A 16,163-nucleotide genomic window follows, 5' to 3' on the forward strand; every position below is an offset into this window, starting at 1 on the left:
TCATTCTGGACTGCTGGAATCCCTCAGGCCAGCAGTTCTCAACTTTCTTTCTGCTGTTGCCACACCAACAGAGTTGAGGAGCAGTCCTTGCTCAGAGGAAGGCATGTAAGCAAGACAGAGCAGCCATGGAAGACAGCTCTTACTTAACATGAGCTCTTCTGCATCCCTGCCTTTGAAAAAAAAAGAACAGTATCTTCTGGAGACAGTCCACTGGATTGGCTTTAAAGTGTTCAATTTGATTATGCCTACGATTTGGTTAATTCAATTATCTCTTCAGTCTGGTGTCTTTCGCACTCAGTTCTCTTTGACTGAAATGAAATGATCCATTTGCAAGAAAAAGTGGTGGCCCAATCTCAACACAACGTTTTAATCAAGTTGTAAATATCACTTTGAAGAAGGCAAACTTGAATTATATAAGTCCTTTAAACACAGAAAAGTGTACCATTAAGAAGCTTGTTACACATTCATGCAAGCCCCACTAAAATGGAGCTTTATCCCCTTTCTCCCCTGGGAAAAGAAATTACAGAACTTATGTGAGAAAAAAAGTGGTCATTGAAGAGAAAATTTCTCCCCATTCTCTTTTTTGTAGCCTGAACTACTGCAAGAGTGTTTTAGGGGAAATAAATGCTTCTGATTCTTTCTACACAAGGGAACTTTGGTTTTGCCATCTGGCAGAATTCAGGACAAATTCATTGTCATTTGACATGTTTGACTTAATCTCAGCCAAGCTCTTGTGCTAGTGTGTCAAGAAAGTTCCAAAGCAGGGCATAAAATGCACACACTTGCTGCAAAAAGCTTACAAAAGGAGATAACACTATAAAGTTCATGTCAATTTTTGTTAAGTATCTTTTATTATTTATTTCAACAAATATGAGCAGGAAATTTATTATTTTTAAAATATATTTGTTGCAGTAAGATAGAGAAAATTATTTATGCCTTTGTCTGTATTTATTAAGTTCCAAAATTTACTTACTGACACAGTTAGGTTCCCCCATGGCACATCAGATGCAGATATATTGTAGTCCTGCCAGTATTGTAAGGTTTTATTGCTAGGATGTTCTGGTTCCACACAATTGCATCTGAAAATAAATATTTTTTCCTTAATAAAAGATATATCAGATATTAATCCAAATTTTCAATTTTAAGATACATTGAAATTATGCTCTACATTGGCAGATAATTGTAGTTCAAATGAGTTCAGTAAATGCATGCTTTGAAGCAGTTTGTAGTTCAGTAGCTAGTGCTATTACTGGAGCATCATTTGCTGTGAGGTGCATATGCATATATAGTACGTAGCGTGACATATTCAAACCACTGATCACATTGAGTTTTACCACCTTTTTTCTTCCTTGTCTATTGATACTTCTGAGCACAGTTTGTAATACTGAGAATATGCTGGTCTGGTCCACCCTCTAACACCTAACACTTCTCTACATGGACATTAGATGCTATGTACAGTTCCAGGCTGATCCATTTCACAAATAACAAACTCTCTGTGTCCTCTTTCTTTCCTAGATGGAGAAGTGCCTTTGCATGCAAAATTGCCCAACTACCCAGTCAAGTGTCAGGGCTTTGAATGTCAGGATCACCAGCACCAAAGGCTCTCTGAACTCTGTGTCCCTTGTTTTTCCTTTTCCCGCAGCTGCTGTAAAAGCACAGTTTTCATTTCAAATTGTGTATTTTAGCACGCAAAATGTGATGAGGCAGTGTAGGAGGACAATAAGTAATTTAAAAATAAGTAATTTAAAATCAAAATTAAGTCTTTAAAGCCTCTGAAGCAACTGTGGGAGGCTTTTTCTTTGACAAAGCCTTCAAAACATCCAGGATACTCTGTAGGATCCAAGATGTCAAGTGCACTTCACAATACACTTTAAATTAATCCTACTTTAATAATCTATAGCACCATCTAGTCTGCTAGTATCTCAATGTGCCTGTGATGACTTTAAATAAATTGTCTACTCTCTGATAAAGTTTTCAGAAGTAGCTGGGGACAGGATAACATCTGACTATCGTGTGCAGAGCCACTGAGCATAAATTGCATTACAGCTGTAGCAGAATATCAGTTTATTCACTTACCTATGTCATCTATTTTCTATGTGACTGTTTATCTTTCCATAAAATGACAATATTTATCTAGATTTGTATGATTTTCTATATATTAAATTCTACCATCTAAACCACGAGGACACAACACTGACACTATTTCAATTACAATACTATACATGTGACAACAGCTGCATTTAATACATAGAGAGGGAAAGATGCAGGTTGTCTTTGTGCAATTCCTTGCTTTTATTTTAAATGCAGCTATTTCCAAAAGAAAGAGAAAACCTTCACAGCCCATGAACAAAAGGAAAAAAAAAAAAGCAACTGCATTGAGAGAAGTAGAGGGCCTGAGCCAAAAGTCCTTGACTGGATCTTTCGAACATATTTAATATGCTTTGGATCAGGCCCTAAGTGCAGCATGAAAGCGTGTTCAATGCGTAGCTCGATTACAGAATGGGTTAAATGAAGCACATCACTACCAGTGAGCTACAGTAGCAGAATAAAGCCAACAAACAGTAGGGCTACATCATGTATTGCAAGGGAGTACTGGATGCTCATGCAGCACAACAGAGGTGGCTGTGTCAGGTTACTGCTGTTTTCTGGGAGCGCAGGAGCTCCCTGGCCCTGGTGTCCCGCGCCGATCACAGGGCCGTGTTTGCTTACAGCAGGCCAGGGCGGCAGGGGCTGCTCGCTCTGTCACTTCCTCACTAGAAGGGGAGACTGTGCCTGTCGCCAGCACTACATGGGACAGCTACACTTGCTGCAAACTGCAAAATTACATTTAAAGGTTAGAGGAGCCAAAATTTCTATTTCCTCAGAAACGTGACACTTGAAGCTATAGATTAATACAGCTCAGGTAATCACCTTCAGATGAGATCACCTGTTTATTTCTATACCAATATCACTTTTCTCCTGCGCAGCATTCCAGTCTGGTCTTCACCAAATTTCACAGGCATTTAGCAATGGCAGACTGATCATCAGCAAATAAGTGACTTGTGCAAACTACACCCACGCAGACCAAAATCACCCTGCACAGGGCTCCTGTCACTGAATGGGGGCAGAGCTCGGCCCTGAGTGTGGAGATCAGCTCCTCTTTCTACTCAGAAGACCATTCAAACAATGATCTCAGTGTTTTGATATATACAACATTGCATTGCTTTCAACATTGTATGTGTTTTGGCAACACTGACATTTTGATGTGAGATTGTATCATGGTATTACTGTCTTCCAGCATCCCACTAATTGCTCAACATTATAGAACTGTGAGATAGTAAAACACTCCCTGTCCATCCCAGAAAACACAAATGAAGGTACCATTCAGTGCCAAAACATAAAAACATTATCTACCATAATGTGTTGTTTCATAACAGATTTAATTGCTTCAATGATAACTATTTCCCAATGTAACTGACCTTCAAGGATAATCTCACATTAATGAAATAATGCTTCCTACTTTCATCTTTTTAGTATTTTAGTCTCTTTCATTGCCATTTTTACTTTGAGTAGTTTTGCCAGAAAAAGCAAAATACGCTGAATAGTTAACACTAACACATCCTTCTATTTTCCTGATGAAATATTACTCAGAATGCTGGAATAAGCAAAAAGTTATTTCCTCTTGGGGGTTCAAATGCTCTTACATTCTTGTAAAGTTGTTTAAAGTGCTGAGCATTTGCCCATTATGAGGGATCTGTGGGGAGTTTAAACTATTACCAAATATAAATACCTGTATTTTCTAAGCAACATATTAATCTTTAAATACAGTACCAACTTAGCAACATACACCTGTGTCTTTGAGTGATAAGTCAGCAATCACCTTCCTGACACTAAAAGATTCAAAAGGATTATTTCGATTCTCTTTCATCCTGGCTAGAATAAAGGCAGGGAAGAATTTGACACTGGTTGTGGTAGCAAAAGCATAGGTGTCACAATGGGGGGGCCGGGCAATCTTTGCTGCCAATCTCAACACATTTCTTTCATCACACTGATGACAGAAATAAATAATTTTTCATCTTTACCCTTTCGGATATGGCAAGACATTCTGATCTCCTGGTAGCAATTCAGATGTTTAAGCATGGGTGACTGTACACTCCATGGTACCTGTGACACCCATGATGAGTTGGCACATATGAGAGGATCTTCGTTGACTCATGTCTTTGTTTTCAAAGCAGCTGGAGGCTGAGAGATCTAAAATGGCACTAGATACCCAGTCACAGATCCCTACCTGTATTTAAAATGTCCATATTTTGCAGCTAAACAGATATCAGTGAAACTTGTTTTCTTTTAGGGTGTTTAAAAATCAAATACAGCCTAATAGAAAGTGGATTATACTATCCTTAATAGCACCAAAAAGACTGTCTGTATGAGCCCTCTTTCTCTGGACTATGGGAAAGGGAATATTAGTTAGCAAATTAAAAACCTGTCACTTTATATGTCAAGTTGGGGAATATATTCCCCCTCCTTTTTAGATTAGCAATAAAACATAAATATCATGGCTGCTCAACAATTAAAATGTTCTTTACTAAAACCACTTGCATCCTGACTAATTTTCTGTTAACTGCACAACAAGAAACTTATTACCTACATTTATTTGTTCAATTCAAATTAACCTCAGTCTAGTCCTTCCAATCCTTACAACATTCATCTCAGAACCCTGATTCTTCAGGCTGCTTCTTCACCATTTTCTTCTCTTTACTCTGTCATGCATGCTCTGCTCCCCACACAGACTTTAATTTAGCACGTTGCCTGTCCAGCTACAAAAAAGAGCCTCAGACAGTGTTTTTGTGAGTAAATAAACTACACTTAAATGGTGCAGCTCCCTTTGAAAGCCCCATGGCAATTCATCCCTTGGCAGTTGCCATTTTTCAGTAGCAGGTTTTCAAGATTAGGAGGCACTTACTATTGATGATTTTATAAAATTCAACAGGCACTGGTTTGGATCTCTTATTTTTCCAGCATCTACATATTGTAAGTGCCACCTATTTATACTAGATAAGGATATGATCTATAAAAATGTAACTGCAGCTTCTTCCTGATTAGTCAATATACCATCTCCCCTTCCTAGAAGGGAAAAAATGCCTTTCTGGCTCACTTAAGATAGCCTGAGAATGAGATTTGCTCTACATGAATATTTATTACACTTAAAAAACTGCAGGCAAGTATGACAAATAAGTTGCAAAATGTGCTTGTTTAAACAATATGTCTCACTGAATATCAGAGCACATATTAGGTAGTAGGAGTAGGAAGGTTTTCCCCTAGCACAGAGGACGCTCTGAGCACGCTGTGCACTGATCACAGACAGAGGAAGGTGACAGTATGAAATGGAAGATAACATCACTAAGTTTGTTTTTAAAGTAATGTATAGGTGTAGGTATTCTTCACGTTGCATTTACAAGGCTGAAGTATATTAATAGCACTATGCTATGCATGTTTAGGTTTTCTCCAAATACACCATTTCATGGGAATTATGGGCATTCACGGAATCCTTCTGTTTGTCTAACAACTTCTATGGGAAAAAGAAAACAACAGTATCGTAAAATGATATCTTCTCTGCTGTCTCATACCTACAATACCTGCACATCCCTGGCATTTTATTTACCATATATTCCTTCTTGGGCCAACCTTCATACCGACTAAATCAAAGGTTCAGTGGAGAAAAGACTGGAAACAAAATAATTAATAGTGATGGAAAATGGACTTGTCAGTTAAGTTCTATTCTCAGTATCATGAAACCCTTTCACAGCACAGCTGTCATGGCAAGACAAGATTTTTTTCTTCATTTATTTATGAGATCTGCCATCCTGAATTACGACCACTGTTATGTGGCCCTTCTCTGACAGTCACGAACATCAGTAGGCATCCACATATATTCTCTAAGGTTACAAGGCTGTACAGTTTATTTGGTTAAGTTCAGGAGGAAAATAGAAAAGCCTATTAAAGCACCTAAACAATGCAGTCAGCAGTACAACAGTTTCACAGAGAGAGAAACACAGATAAATCTGAGAAGGGGAACTGATGTTAGCCTGAAGAAACCTCAAAGAGTCAGGTTCTTTAGGATAGCACATCGGGAGGCAAATGGTGTTTTTTTCAAGGGGAAAGTCTAGAGAACAGATTTATAATCATATTGCAGCTTTGTTAACCTCAAAGGTTGGGTTTTATTAGCTATCTGGTGCAGTGTGCAGTCCATGCATTTGCAGCAGCACTATGGTATGTAACTGCCATACACAGAAGTTCCTGTGCAGAAAAGCAGTGCAACTCTGGGGGATATTGACAATTCATCTGCAACCTTTCACTGTGAAATATTTCTAGGATGTCACTTCACCCTGCTTCCAAAGATAAGAGTGCATACACTTGAGGAGAAGAGGCTCAGTATAATGCATACAGAAATAATTACTGCAATACATTGCAGTGCTATATGGTCAGCTTGGGTTTCAACTGTGCAGGTGCAATGCATCAATACATATAAAGGTACTGTAACAAAACCACACCCAGATTTTATGAAAGCCTTCCTAAATTTTGAAGGCATTGTGTAGACCAGCTCTCAACTGCAAACTGAATGCTGTGGAGAATTGCTTAACAAAGAGATCTAGTTCCAAACTGGAGGGGACAAGTAGTAGGAAAGAATAAAACAAGGTGGGCACTCTCTGGGGTCAAATGAAGGAGAAAGGGATAAACAAGTCAGCTGGGATGGGCAGGCACAGAGAAGTCCTGGAAAAAATAGAAGAAAAAAAAAGGCTGGATTCCAAGGTTTGTCAAGAAGCAAAAGGGAACCAGCAGTTAAACTCAGTGATGGCACTTGCATGGTTCTGGGAGGAAGAGGGATATTCTCAGGGAAGAACACATGGGATATGGCACAGATACTTAACTGTAGGGGAAAAAACTATAAAGAAGGGAAACAGAACATCTGTATTCATATCTAACCTCAAAGAAATCATTACAGGAATTGAAATTCAATTACATGCCTGGGACCCTAATGAACAATACTGTGCTCTTCATCACTGACTCTTCTCATTCCACCTGCAGCTTAAGGGACACAGGGTATAAACCAGGTTTCACTAATTTGCATCCATTAATGATGCCTTTAGATTAATTTATATAGATAATGGAAGACTTAAAACTTGCTTGTGCAAACAGTGGTATGCACAAAACTAATCTTCACAATGCCTTCTAGAAGCAATGGTTTCTATAGCCTGAAATGATACTGAGATTGACATGATCTTGGCTCCCTAATTACATCAGAGTGGGATTTTCTACTCCTAATGCTTAAGTGCATGTCAATACCAAGACAGATTGCAATATGCATATTACTATGCCAAGAAATCACTTTAAAATTATTCAATGTAATCTGTTAATAATTGAGTAACTTCTGGTAAAGAATTATTAAAACAACATGAATTCATCACTTTGAAAAAAGAATTAATAAAAACCAAAAAGGTATATAAAATTCCTTTATATGCCAAAAAGGTATATAAAGATCTAAGCAACCTCACCCTGAGAAATAACTGAACTCCTGAATTCTAAGATAACTATCTTAAAATGCTTGTATTTTAAAGACTACTGGATTGCTTTCTAAATCACATTCCTTTCATCCACAATGCTTATTCCGTTTTTCATTTAAAACCAGGGGGATTTATCTGCTCCAATATGGGGTTCTCTTTTCCTAGCAAAAATAACATTCTAATATTTAATATACACTTTAAAACTGATGGGCATCAGCGTTCCAGACAGGTTTCACTAACTGGAGATATATTTGCTACCAGGGTAGGATAAAAACAGGAGGAGGAGTGCAGAAATAAGAGAGTTGCTATGCCAACCTACAAATGCTAATGGCATGACAAATACCAAAAGGTCACATAAAAAAAATAGAAATGCTATGATCAAGAAGTATTTGTATTTAATTTAATAAACAATGTAGCTACTCTATTCAAGTTCCTTCAAAACAATATAGTTTAAAAATAAGAAAATACAGCACAGTAACACACTGAAAATAAGGTTGTCTTTGTCCTTCCTTTGACTTCTCACTTAAATGCTTTATTCTTCATCATCCATATCAAAAATCTGATGTTTTAGGAAAAAGTTACATATAAATGCTGAATGGATTTTGCCTGGAAGTAGATCACATATTTAAATACAGAGTAAAAAAATATAATTTAAAAATGAGTAAAAAGTGCATTGTGTCTAGTTTTATACTAATTAGATCATGCAAAAAGATATTTTTGTCATTTTGAGGTAGAATTTTGTAAAAAACTCAACACCTATCTTCCACTTAAAATGGGAAAATGCTAAATGCAATTTTTAATAGATCTTTTAGGTGGACTTTCAGTTGATTTTCAAATATTTGGTTGTGCTTGATTAAAAACTTAAAAAAAAAATCCCAACTGTTCTGAATGTTCTTCCCCTAGTGTTCTAAGGTGTATTATGGCAGATATTAGTAATGACTCCTGTACTCTCACATATAAGAGATGTATTCAGTGAAGTCTTTTACATCAAATTCTTGCAACAGAGACTGTTTGCAAGACAATTCAAGCCCACCAAAAATACAGAATAGATTTTCTTTCTTACTTAAAATATGGTTTCAATCTGGTTGAAACACCAACCATTTAAAATTACTGTTTTCTTCGTCTTTCTAGTACTCCAAAGAGAACACTAACAGAATGCCAATGACTTTTCCTGGGTCAAACTCATGTCTTCACCAGGGCAAAGGAACAGTACTGGCATGTAGACAGACTACCTGTGGACATCAGAGCATCCTCAGAAAGCACATGGGAGAAAAGAGGACAGCTGCGCCACAGCATACGCTAAAAGTTTCAAATATGATCAGTGTTCTGACCAATTTATCATCAACTTTTTGAGTGGGCCACAGAAAACACAAATTTTACAGTGTAACCGAAGTTTTCTAGCACAGAATTGCAAATCGAAAAAAAAGCTTTACATAAGCTTTGGTTGAGCATTCAAAGAGAAATGAGTTGCTCAACCTTTTGAAGATCATGCATGGCTAATTAAAGACCTGCCAAGGCTTTACTAACAATTAAAAACTTGCCTTTAAAATCCCCAAAGAGGAAAATGCAAACAGCTGTTTTAATTAGCAAAACAGCAGATACTAATTAGCTTCTGTAACAGAGTACGCTGATCCTTTTAAGGACAGGACCAATTTCAGCCCAAGTTTGTTATCCATTTAAGCTACAAGTAGAAGGACTGGAATCAGATGCTGCAGAAAAAGCTAATTCCTTGTGAAATCAATATTTCCTAACTTCAAGTACAGAAAGGAGAGATTTTTATTTTGAGTAAACTTTCATGCTTATCCATCTTTTCGTTTCTTATCTTTCCAGAGCTTAGTCATGTACAGACAATTGAGCAGGGACTGAGAGCACTTGAAATGTCTTGTGATGATCCCATGGGGATGAAAATTGTGACATCTCACCTTCTGGCAAAAGGCCACTGTACCTGGACAGAGTAACTCTAACATGTGCACATTGCACAGCAAACCCAGAGAGTTCAGGCTGCATCAAGTCTGCTGTGAAAGCTGATTTGGGCACCTGATGTAGAGTTGTGGCAACTGACCACATCTTTCACTTCTCCCAGTCTTTTGGGACTGGTTCTGAATAACTAAGAAATCTCAGATGAAAGAGAAAGGGATGGAGAGAACAGGAGAGGTTGGAATTAGCCTTTTGCTACATTCAGAACACAGATCCTTGGACAGCAGCAGATATGCCCTTACAAGATAATCAACATGCACTGATTGTCAGTACACTGCCATTCCCAAAAATCAATTTCAAAGCTAAAAAAATATAAGTCCCATCCCGTAAGAGCTATATGTCTACAGCTAGACAATTTAGTGGGGTCAGTTGGTAAGGGCATGATTGATAATAAACAGGAATATGCTGCAAGTAGAAGATACAGTATAAGTGCCAAATGTGAGATTTAATACAAGAGTTTAAAAGGCAATCTATTTGTACTATGTACAGAGTGAAAGAATAACTGAAAATATAGGTATTAAATAATAAACTCAAATAGCTACAAAAATAGTATATCAAATAAGTTTGATATCAGTGATATCAAATAATTCTGATATATGTGTTTGAAAACAGCACACAGTGGTGAAATCTTCCTTCCAAACATCTGGAAGATGCTTATCTTTCAGGAGCTGTGTTTGAAAAATCTAGAACTGTGGCTGGTATTCCAGCACTGTAGGCCAGGACAGATCAATAGGTGTAACTGGAGGATGACAAAGGCTGCTCCTTTAGCATCCTGTGTGTTCTGCACATTTTACATTCATTGCTCAGTTACCAAGAGCAGGCAGCACTAAAACACCACCCTTCAAAAACCAGTCTGGGATTCTGATTATTGAATGGCATTCTAAATAAAACCAACGACATTTATTGATTAACACAAGAATTATAATGAGAAAACATTTTGACAAATATAGGCATAACTATGACTGTAACCCTACAAGCAGTACTGTTAAACTCATTTCCCTGAAATCTCTAGCAATATTATGGGATTCAGCTAACCACAAATACAGCTACCCAGGAACCCATGTTTCTACTTGTGCTCATGCTTTCCATATCATATTTTAATATATCAGCTCCACCTGGAAAATGTTTTCTAAATATTTTTTTCTCTTTGTATAGCATTTCAACATCTGATTTTCTAAACTATAGGAGGATATCATGTTTTCCTTTGAGACAATTACTTTGCAGTGGTAAAGGAAAAGAAAAAAATATGCAAAGACTCTGCTATATGAAGGTCTTCAGAGTAAAACACCGACTTCACAGAAGGTGAGTAATGTTATATAAGAGGGTATAACCTCAACTGCATGCATGGTCTTGATGTCTGTTGCTTTCTCTTCAAATTAATATTCCTTTGTCTACGATTAAACTATTAGAGAGGAATAATAATATTTTCAGCTTGATGAGAGTATGTCACAGCAGAACTATAGTTTCTCTAACTTGTTCTGTGTATTAACGTATATAATGTACATTGAGATTCAGGATTTGCTAACTATTTTTCTAGTGATAATATACACAAAGCTCAAATGTTTTCTCTCTTGCTGTGTTCTGTTTTTCCCAGCTTAAAATGCAAATGAGACATTTGGTTGAGACACTCCTGTTTTTCCAGAGAACAGAAGATGTGGCACTGTTCAAGCACTGTTGCTTTAGGGCCACACCCAGCTCATGCAGAGGGTTCAAATGGGTTCAGTGAAATGATAAAGACATTTCTGGAGAGGGATTTTCATTGAAAATGCATTTTAATTAAATTTTATTTACTGATATGACCAAGATTAGCTGGCCTCAGGACAGACTAGGATCTTGTCCTTTACTAGAACAATATTTTTATTCTCATATCACAGAAACAAGTCTATGAGGGTTTACTTCTCAATGAAACAATATTGATAAAAGCAATTCACTTTTTGCATTCCCCAAGTAGATTAGTACGTGTTTAAACTTCACAATAAAGTAAAGCTGTTTAAGCGGAGCTACATTAAAAATCTTTGTATTAGGAACAAATTGATTATGAACTACTGAGATGCATTGAACAATTCCAAATCCACTTCAGCTTTTGTTAATTAAGCTCGGACCTAAATGCCAGAGAGGTAAAAATAAAGGAGGTACATCAAATTACAACCTTTTAGAAAGGTGAATATTTCAATTTGGGAAAAACAAAACAAGATAAATATGGTATACAAACATTACCTGAATACCCTGTTTCCATTTAAGGATTCTAAGTACAAGGTTACAGGAAGAGACCATGAATTAATTCTTATTAGATAAAAATGAATAGAGACCTAAAACCGAAGTCCCTTTAAGTCCTATTTTTAATTTTAGGATTTCCAGGTTAATTATGCTGAAGCTTTTCCAAACCTCAAGTTTGGAAATAAATTTTTTACTTATCTTAAGTAAATATGTCCTGCTTGTACACATCCCCCCAGTAAGACAGCATTATAACTGAGTTGCTCCCACCTGCTACAACTACTGCAAACTTTTCCTGCTGTGCTCCTTGCAGAGAAAACAACCTATGGAAAAAACACACTAACAGTTTAAGAGAAGAAATCTTACTTACGAGTACTTTGTCAGCAGCTCCAAATTGTTATGCATGTTGATTGGATATGTCTCACTGAGATGAAACAGCTTCTCTAAGGCCTCATAAATGAAAATGATGCAGATAAGAGAAGCAAAGGCTTCTTCAGTAAACCGGGTAATGTAGCAGACTAGGGAGCTTGCATCTGTTGCAACAAGAATGATGCACAGGATTGCAGTCCACAGCCCAATGCTGGCTCTCAGAGAAAGGTATGACAACCCATACTCTCTAAAAAGAAGGGAAAAAAAACACCAACTCACTCAACCTTTTGCCCAGCCACAGTAAATGGAGACAAGGCAGTTCCAAATTTTCCTTTTTGGGGACAGTCTGAGTCAGAAATTATGTACTTAATGTGAACAGAAGATCCTATCAAGTCACCTCCTGACCAGAGCTCTTCCCCCAATTAACAGGACACAAGGAGTTCTATCTCTATTAAAGTAATCACGTGAGTAGCTTTGAGAGTAGGCACACACAAAGTGTATAAGGTCCACTCACTCTTTATCCCATATCCTGCTTTGTGAACAGCCAACACCTGTCAATTTCTTTTTAAGCTGTGAAAGAGTAGCTATAACAACTTTCATCAAAATTCTGTAAGCTTACTGCATATGATAATAGAGCTCCAAACACACCGTGTGACATTATCACAGCAAACTGAAAGGTCTGTCTGAAGGTGCGAGAAAATTTGAGTGCTAAGCGGGGTTTCTACTCTGTGTTGTGCAGGAGATCCTGGTACAGAAGTCCCTGTCACAGCAGTGAAGCAGAAAAGCAGACTGGATAGCAGAGAAGCATGATGGCTTCCAAATGGAGACATAATTTTTACCCACACTGTGGCAGAGACATGACAAGTACAGCACATGAGCCTAAATGTGGCTCTTGTGGCATGACAGCTCATCCCCTCTCTGTCCAGGTGAGGGAACAGCATGGTCTATATTAGCGACTATTGAAATAAGGACCACTCCTACTGCATGCACTTTCTTCATGAGAGACAACACCTTTCGAGTTAGGGATGAGATAAACCACTGATTTAAATGAATTGTCTCAGAGTAGAGAATGATAAAATTAAAAAAACCAAACAAAAAATACCCACAAACATCCTGAAGCAGTCATTCCCTTCAAAACAGGGGCAGGAGGAAGGGAAGAAAGGGAAGGAAGGCTTTGAAAGCAACAAAAGCCCAAAATCTAAGAAAATTCACCTTTCTGCATTACGAATTCACTGTGTAATTTTTGGACTCTGCAACATGGTAAAAGCAACAATTTATCTTGTAGTGCACTGCTTAGCATTTAAGCTCTGGGATAGGTGTCTCTACCTAAAACAAATGAAGGATGAGGAATATCATGATCTTTACTTACTTGCAAAATTTGAATAAGATCTTCTCAAACACTAAAACTGGTCCTGTGCTGCCAAGTATAGTGAGAGGCTGTCCACCAAAAAGCGAGTAGGCAATTCCAGTCATGGATGCTCCAAACAGCGATTCTATTGCACTCTGAATATGATACAGAGAGAAGTGTCCATAAATTTTCAAACAGGTTCTTTTTGTATAGTCTTAGTCCATAGCCTTCTAAACATTGAAATACCAATAGATAAAGGTGATTCATGCAACAGTAAGGAAATACTAACCACAAAACTAGGAATGTAAGTTTGTTTTAAAAGTTCAGACTTAACACATACTATACGACCTTCAGTTGCTTCTCCCAGTAGACCACCAAATGTGATGACAGGAGACATGCAAGCACAGTAGAGAAACAAAAATGATGCCAGACACTGCAGACTGAGAGCATCCCTGAAGTCACTCCAGAAGAAGGGAGCTTTTCTTTTGATATCTAAAATTAATCCTCCAAAAAATCTAAAGAAAACATAGAAGAGCTCAAATCAATTAAGGTGGCACACAAAACTTTCTTTTACAGTATTGCTTCAATCACACTGCAGAGATGCTACTGTTCCCTGATCAAATGATACATACTCTTATGTTTCACCCTTCATAAAAATAAGTTTATAGGAAGCCTGTCTTTGTAACTTCAACCAGTAAATTACTGTGTTTTTAAAACAAACTAATTTATATATCTCTTTTATAAAAAAATTCTTCAACTAATCATCCAAACACCTAAGTTCTGAACAGTTGCTTGCTCCCATGCACTAAACTGTTTATTACATGAAATAATTCTTTACATTTGTTTAATTAGAGAGGTATTACAGTGTCTATTTGCCCACATCAGCTTCACATTCTTTATTTGAGAACCTGTTCCTAAATACACTTGATGATACAAATGGATATATGCTACCATTTTTCAAGGACAAGAACTGTCATCTGTTGTCATTTACACTGTGTCAAGTATAATCAAATATTTAGGAACAGACGGTCCCTTACAAAATACCATATAGCTAAAGTAAATAACCCCACAATTCTCTTTTCCTCACAGGCACACAATGTATCAGATGCTGCTGAGGTAAAGAAGGTGTAGTGTTACTACCTCCTAAATATTAAAACAATCATTCAAGCTGTCAATTAGTAGATTCTCTGGTGAGAGAGCAACTTCCAGCCAGACTGGCCATCACCTCCCCTGCCCCAGTGTACTCCAGCACTGCAGCTGAATCCTTAGCTTCATGCTAAAGGCAGGAACAGTATTTAAATATCAAGAGGCAACAAAGTAAAAGAAACATCGATTGCCCAACTACACTGCACTAAGGCAGCCACTGACGGCTGATGCACTTACACCACACCATATTAGATGAGAGAAAACAAGTATTTCTTGGAGCAAATTCTTCATTCTGTATATTGCAGCCACCAGGATAACCACAGCCTCATGTATCAGGACATATCATGGCTTAGTGAGGTAAAAAAGAAATGCTAGAGCTGCACAACCCAGGAACTTCAACTACAAGACAGCTGTAAGTATTCATAATATATGGCACAACACTGTACCAAGTTTCCCTGCATTCTGTACAAAACCAAGAAACATTAATCAAGTTTAAGAAAGGTCTGGCCTTTGTAAACATTAGAGAAAGAAGCTTGCAATAAATACAATGAGAAAACTCAAACCCTCTTGCCCTCTCCTGCTATCTGCAAGTGAGCACATATTGTCCTCTTCAGCTACATGGCACATGCAAGTCAGGACAAATGCCTGAAAGAAATTATGCACCGAGACACTTCTGAGAGAGAACCAGACCCTTGTGATTCCTTTTGAACATCACTTTGAACACTTAAAGATTGTGAGTATGTTTTCACTAACTTTCCAGTGCGTTGCAGTTCTGGTCCAGAGTGTCCCCCAGGATGTTCTGCTTCCCCATGGGCTGCAGTTCCATTTGGCACCCCTGGGATCTTACGCTTCTCCTAACAGAAGGAAAATATATTTCTCGTGGGTTTTAGTACTGAAACAAGCTCTGAAAGTTAAAAGCTTAAACATAAAAATTTCATTTCAAGATTCATCAGCATAACCTTCTCACAAGCTGTAAAGGAGTTCTATTACCAGACAGTTAAGAATGTGATTCTGTGAAATTTAAAGAATTGATCACCAAAAATCTTGCATCAGAAAACACTTTAAAGAGTAACAAGCCTTGATCAGTTCTTGCTATAAGCTTAGAACAGAAGCAAACCATGGCTATTTGGAATAATCAAGGATGCTTAAGACTACTTATCTCTGAATTTTGTATCCTTAGCTACAACTGCCTGCATTTACTCAGGAGAGAACTAGTACTGAACTAAACCAAATGTCATCACTATACTGCATGTTTGCAAGTCAAGAGTTCTTCTAAAATTAACCTAAAAGAAAAACAGCAAGCAAAACATGGTGACTCTGCTAAATGCTAAATTAATGAGACTTAAATCTACATAATGAAAATTCATCACCACTTTTTAAAGTGTCTGAATTTTACACTGTACAAACCTGAGAGGGAACATTTTTAGGTGGTTCTATTCGAATTGTTGGGTCCCACTCTCCAGGAGGGAGAACAGTAACCTGATCAAGAAACTCATCAATTCCAGACACCAAGTCATTGCGGTCCTTTGCTTTGTAAGCAACATCATGGAATACCTGTGAAAAATTGA

At 37.5% G+C, this 16,163-nt stretch overlaps 1 protein-coding gene across 10 annotated transcripts in view; it reads right to left on the reverse strand.

The window, feature by feature from the left end:
• The window catches only part of SLC4A10 (solute carrier family 4 member 10), a 144,898-nt gene that overhangs the window by 21,625 nt on the left and 107,110 nt on the right, over nucleotides 1–16,163 (reverse strand). For all 10 annotated transcript variants that reach the window (XM_064434700.1, XM_064434702.1, XM_064434699.1 and 7 more), the window contains 6 exons: nucleotides 16,003–16,149; nucleotides 15,349–15,449; nucleotides 13,790–13,964; nucleotides 13,471–13,604; nucleotides 12,103–12,348; nucleotides 974–1,079 (listed from right to left, as the gene is read on the reverse strand). In XM_064434700.1, coding sequence (XP_064290770.1) covers nucleotides 974–1,079; nucleotides 12,103–12,348; nucleotides 13,471–13,604; nucleotides 13,790–13,964; nucleotides 15,349–15,449; nucleotides 16,003–16,149 — 909 coding nt within the window. The remainder of the gene's footprint in view (nucleotides 1–973; nucleotides 1,080–12,102; nucleotides 12,349–13,470; nucleotides 13,605–13,789; nucleotides 13,965–15,348; nucleotides 15,450–16,002; nucleotides 16,150–16,163) is intronic.

The sequence above is a fragment of the Passer domesticus genome, chromosome 10 (genome assembly GCF_036417665.1).
Source record: "Passer domesticus isolate bPasDom1 chromosome 10, bPasDom1.hap1, whole genome shotgun sequence".
Taxonomy (NCBI): domain Eukaryota; kingdom Metazoa; phylum Chordata; class Aves; order Passeriformes; family Passeridae; genus Passer; species Passer domesticus.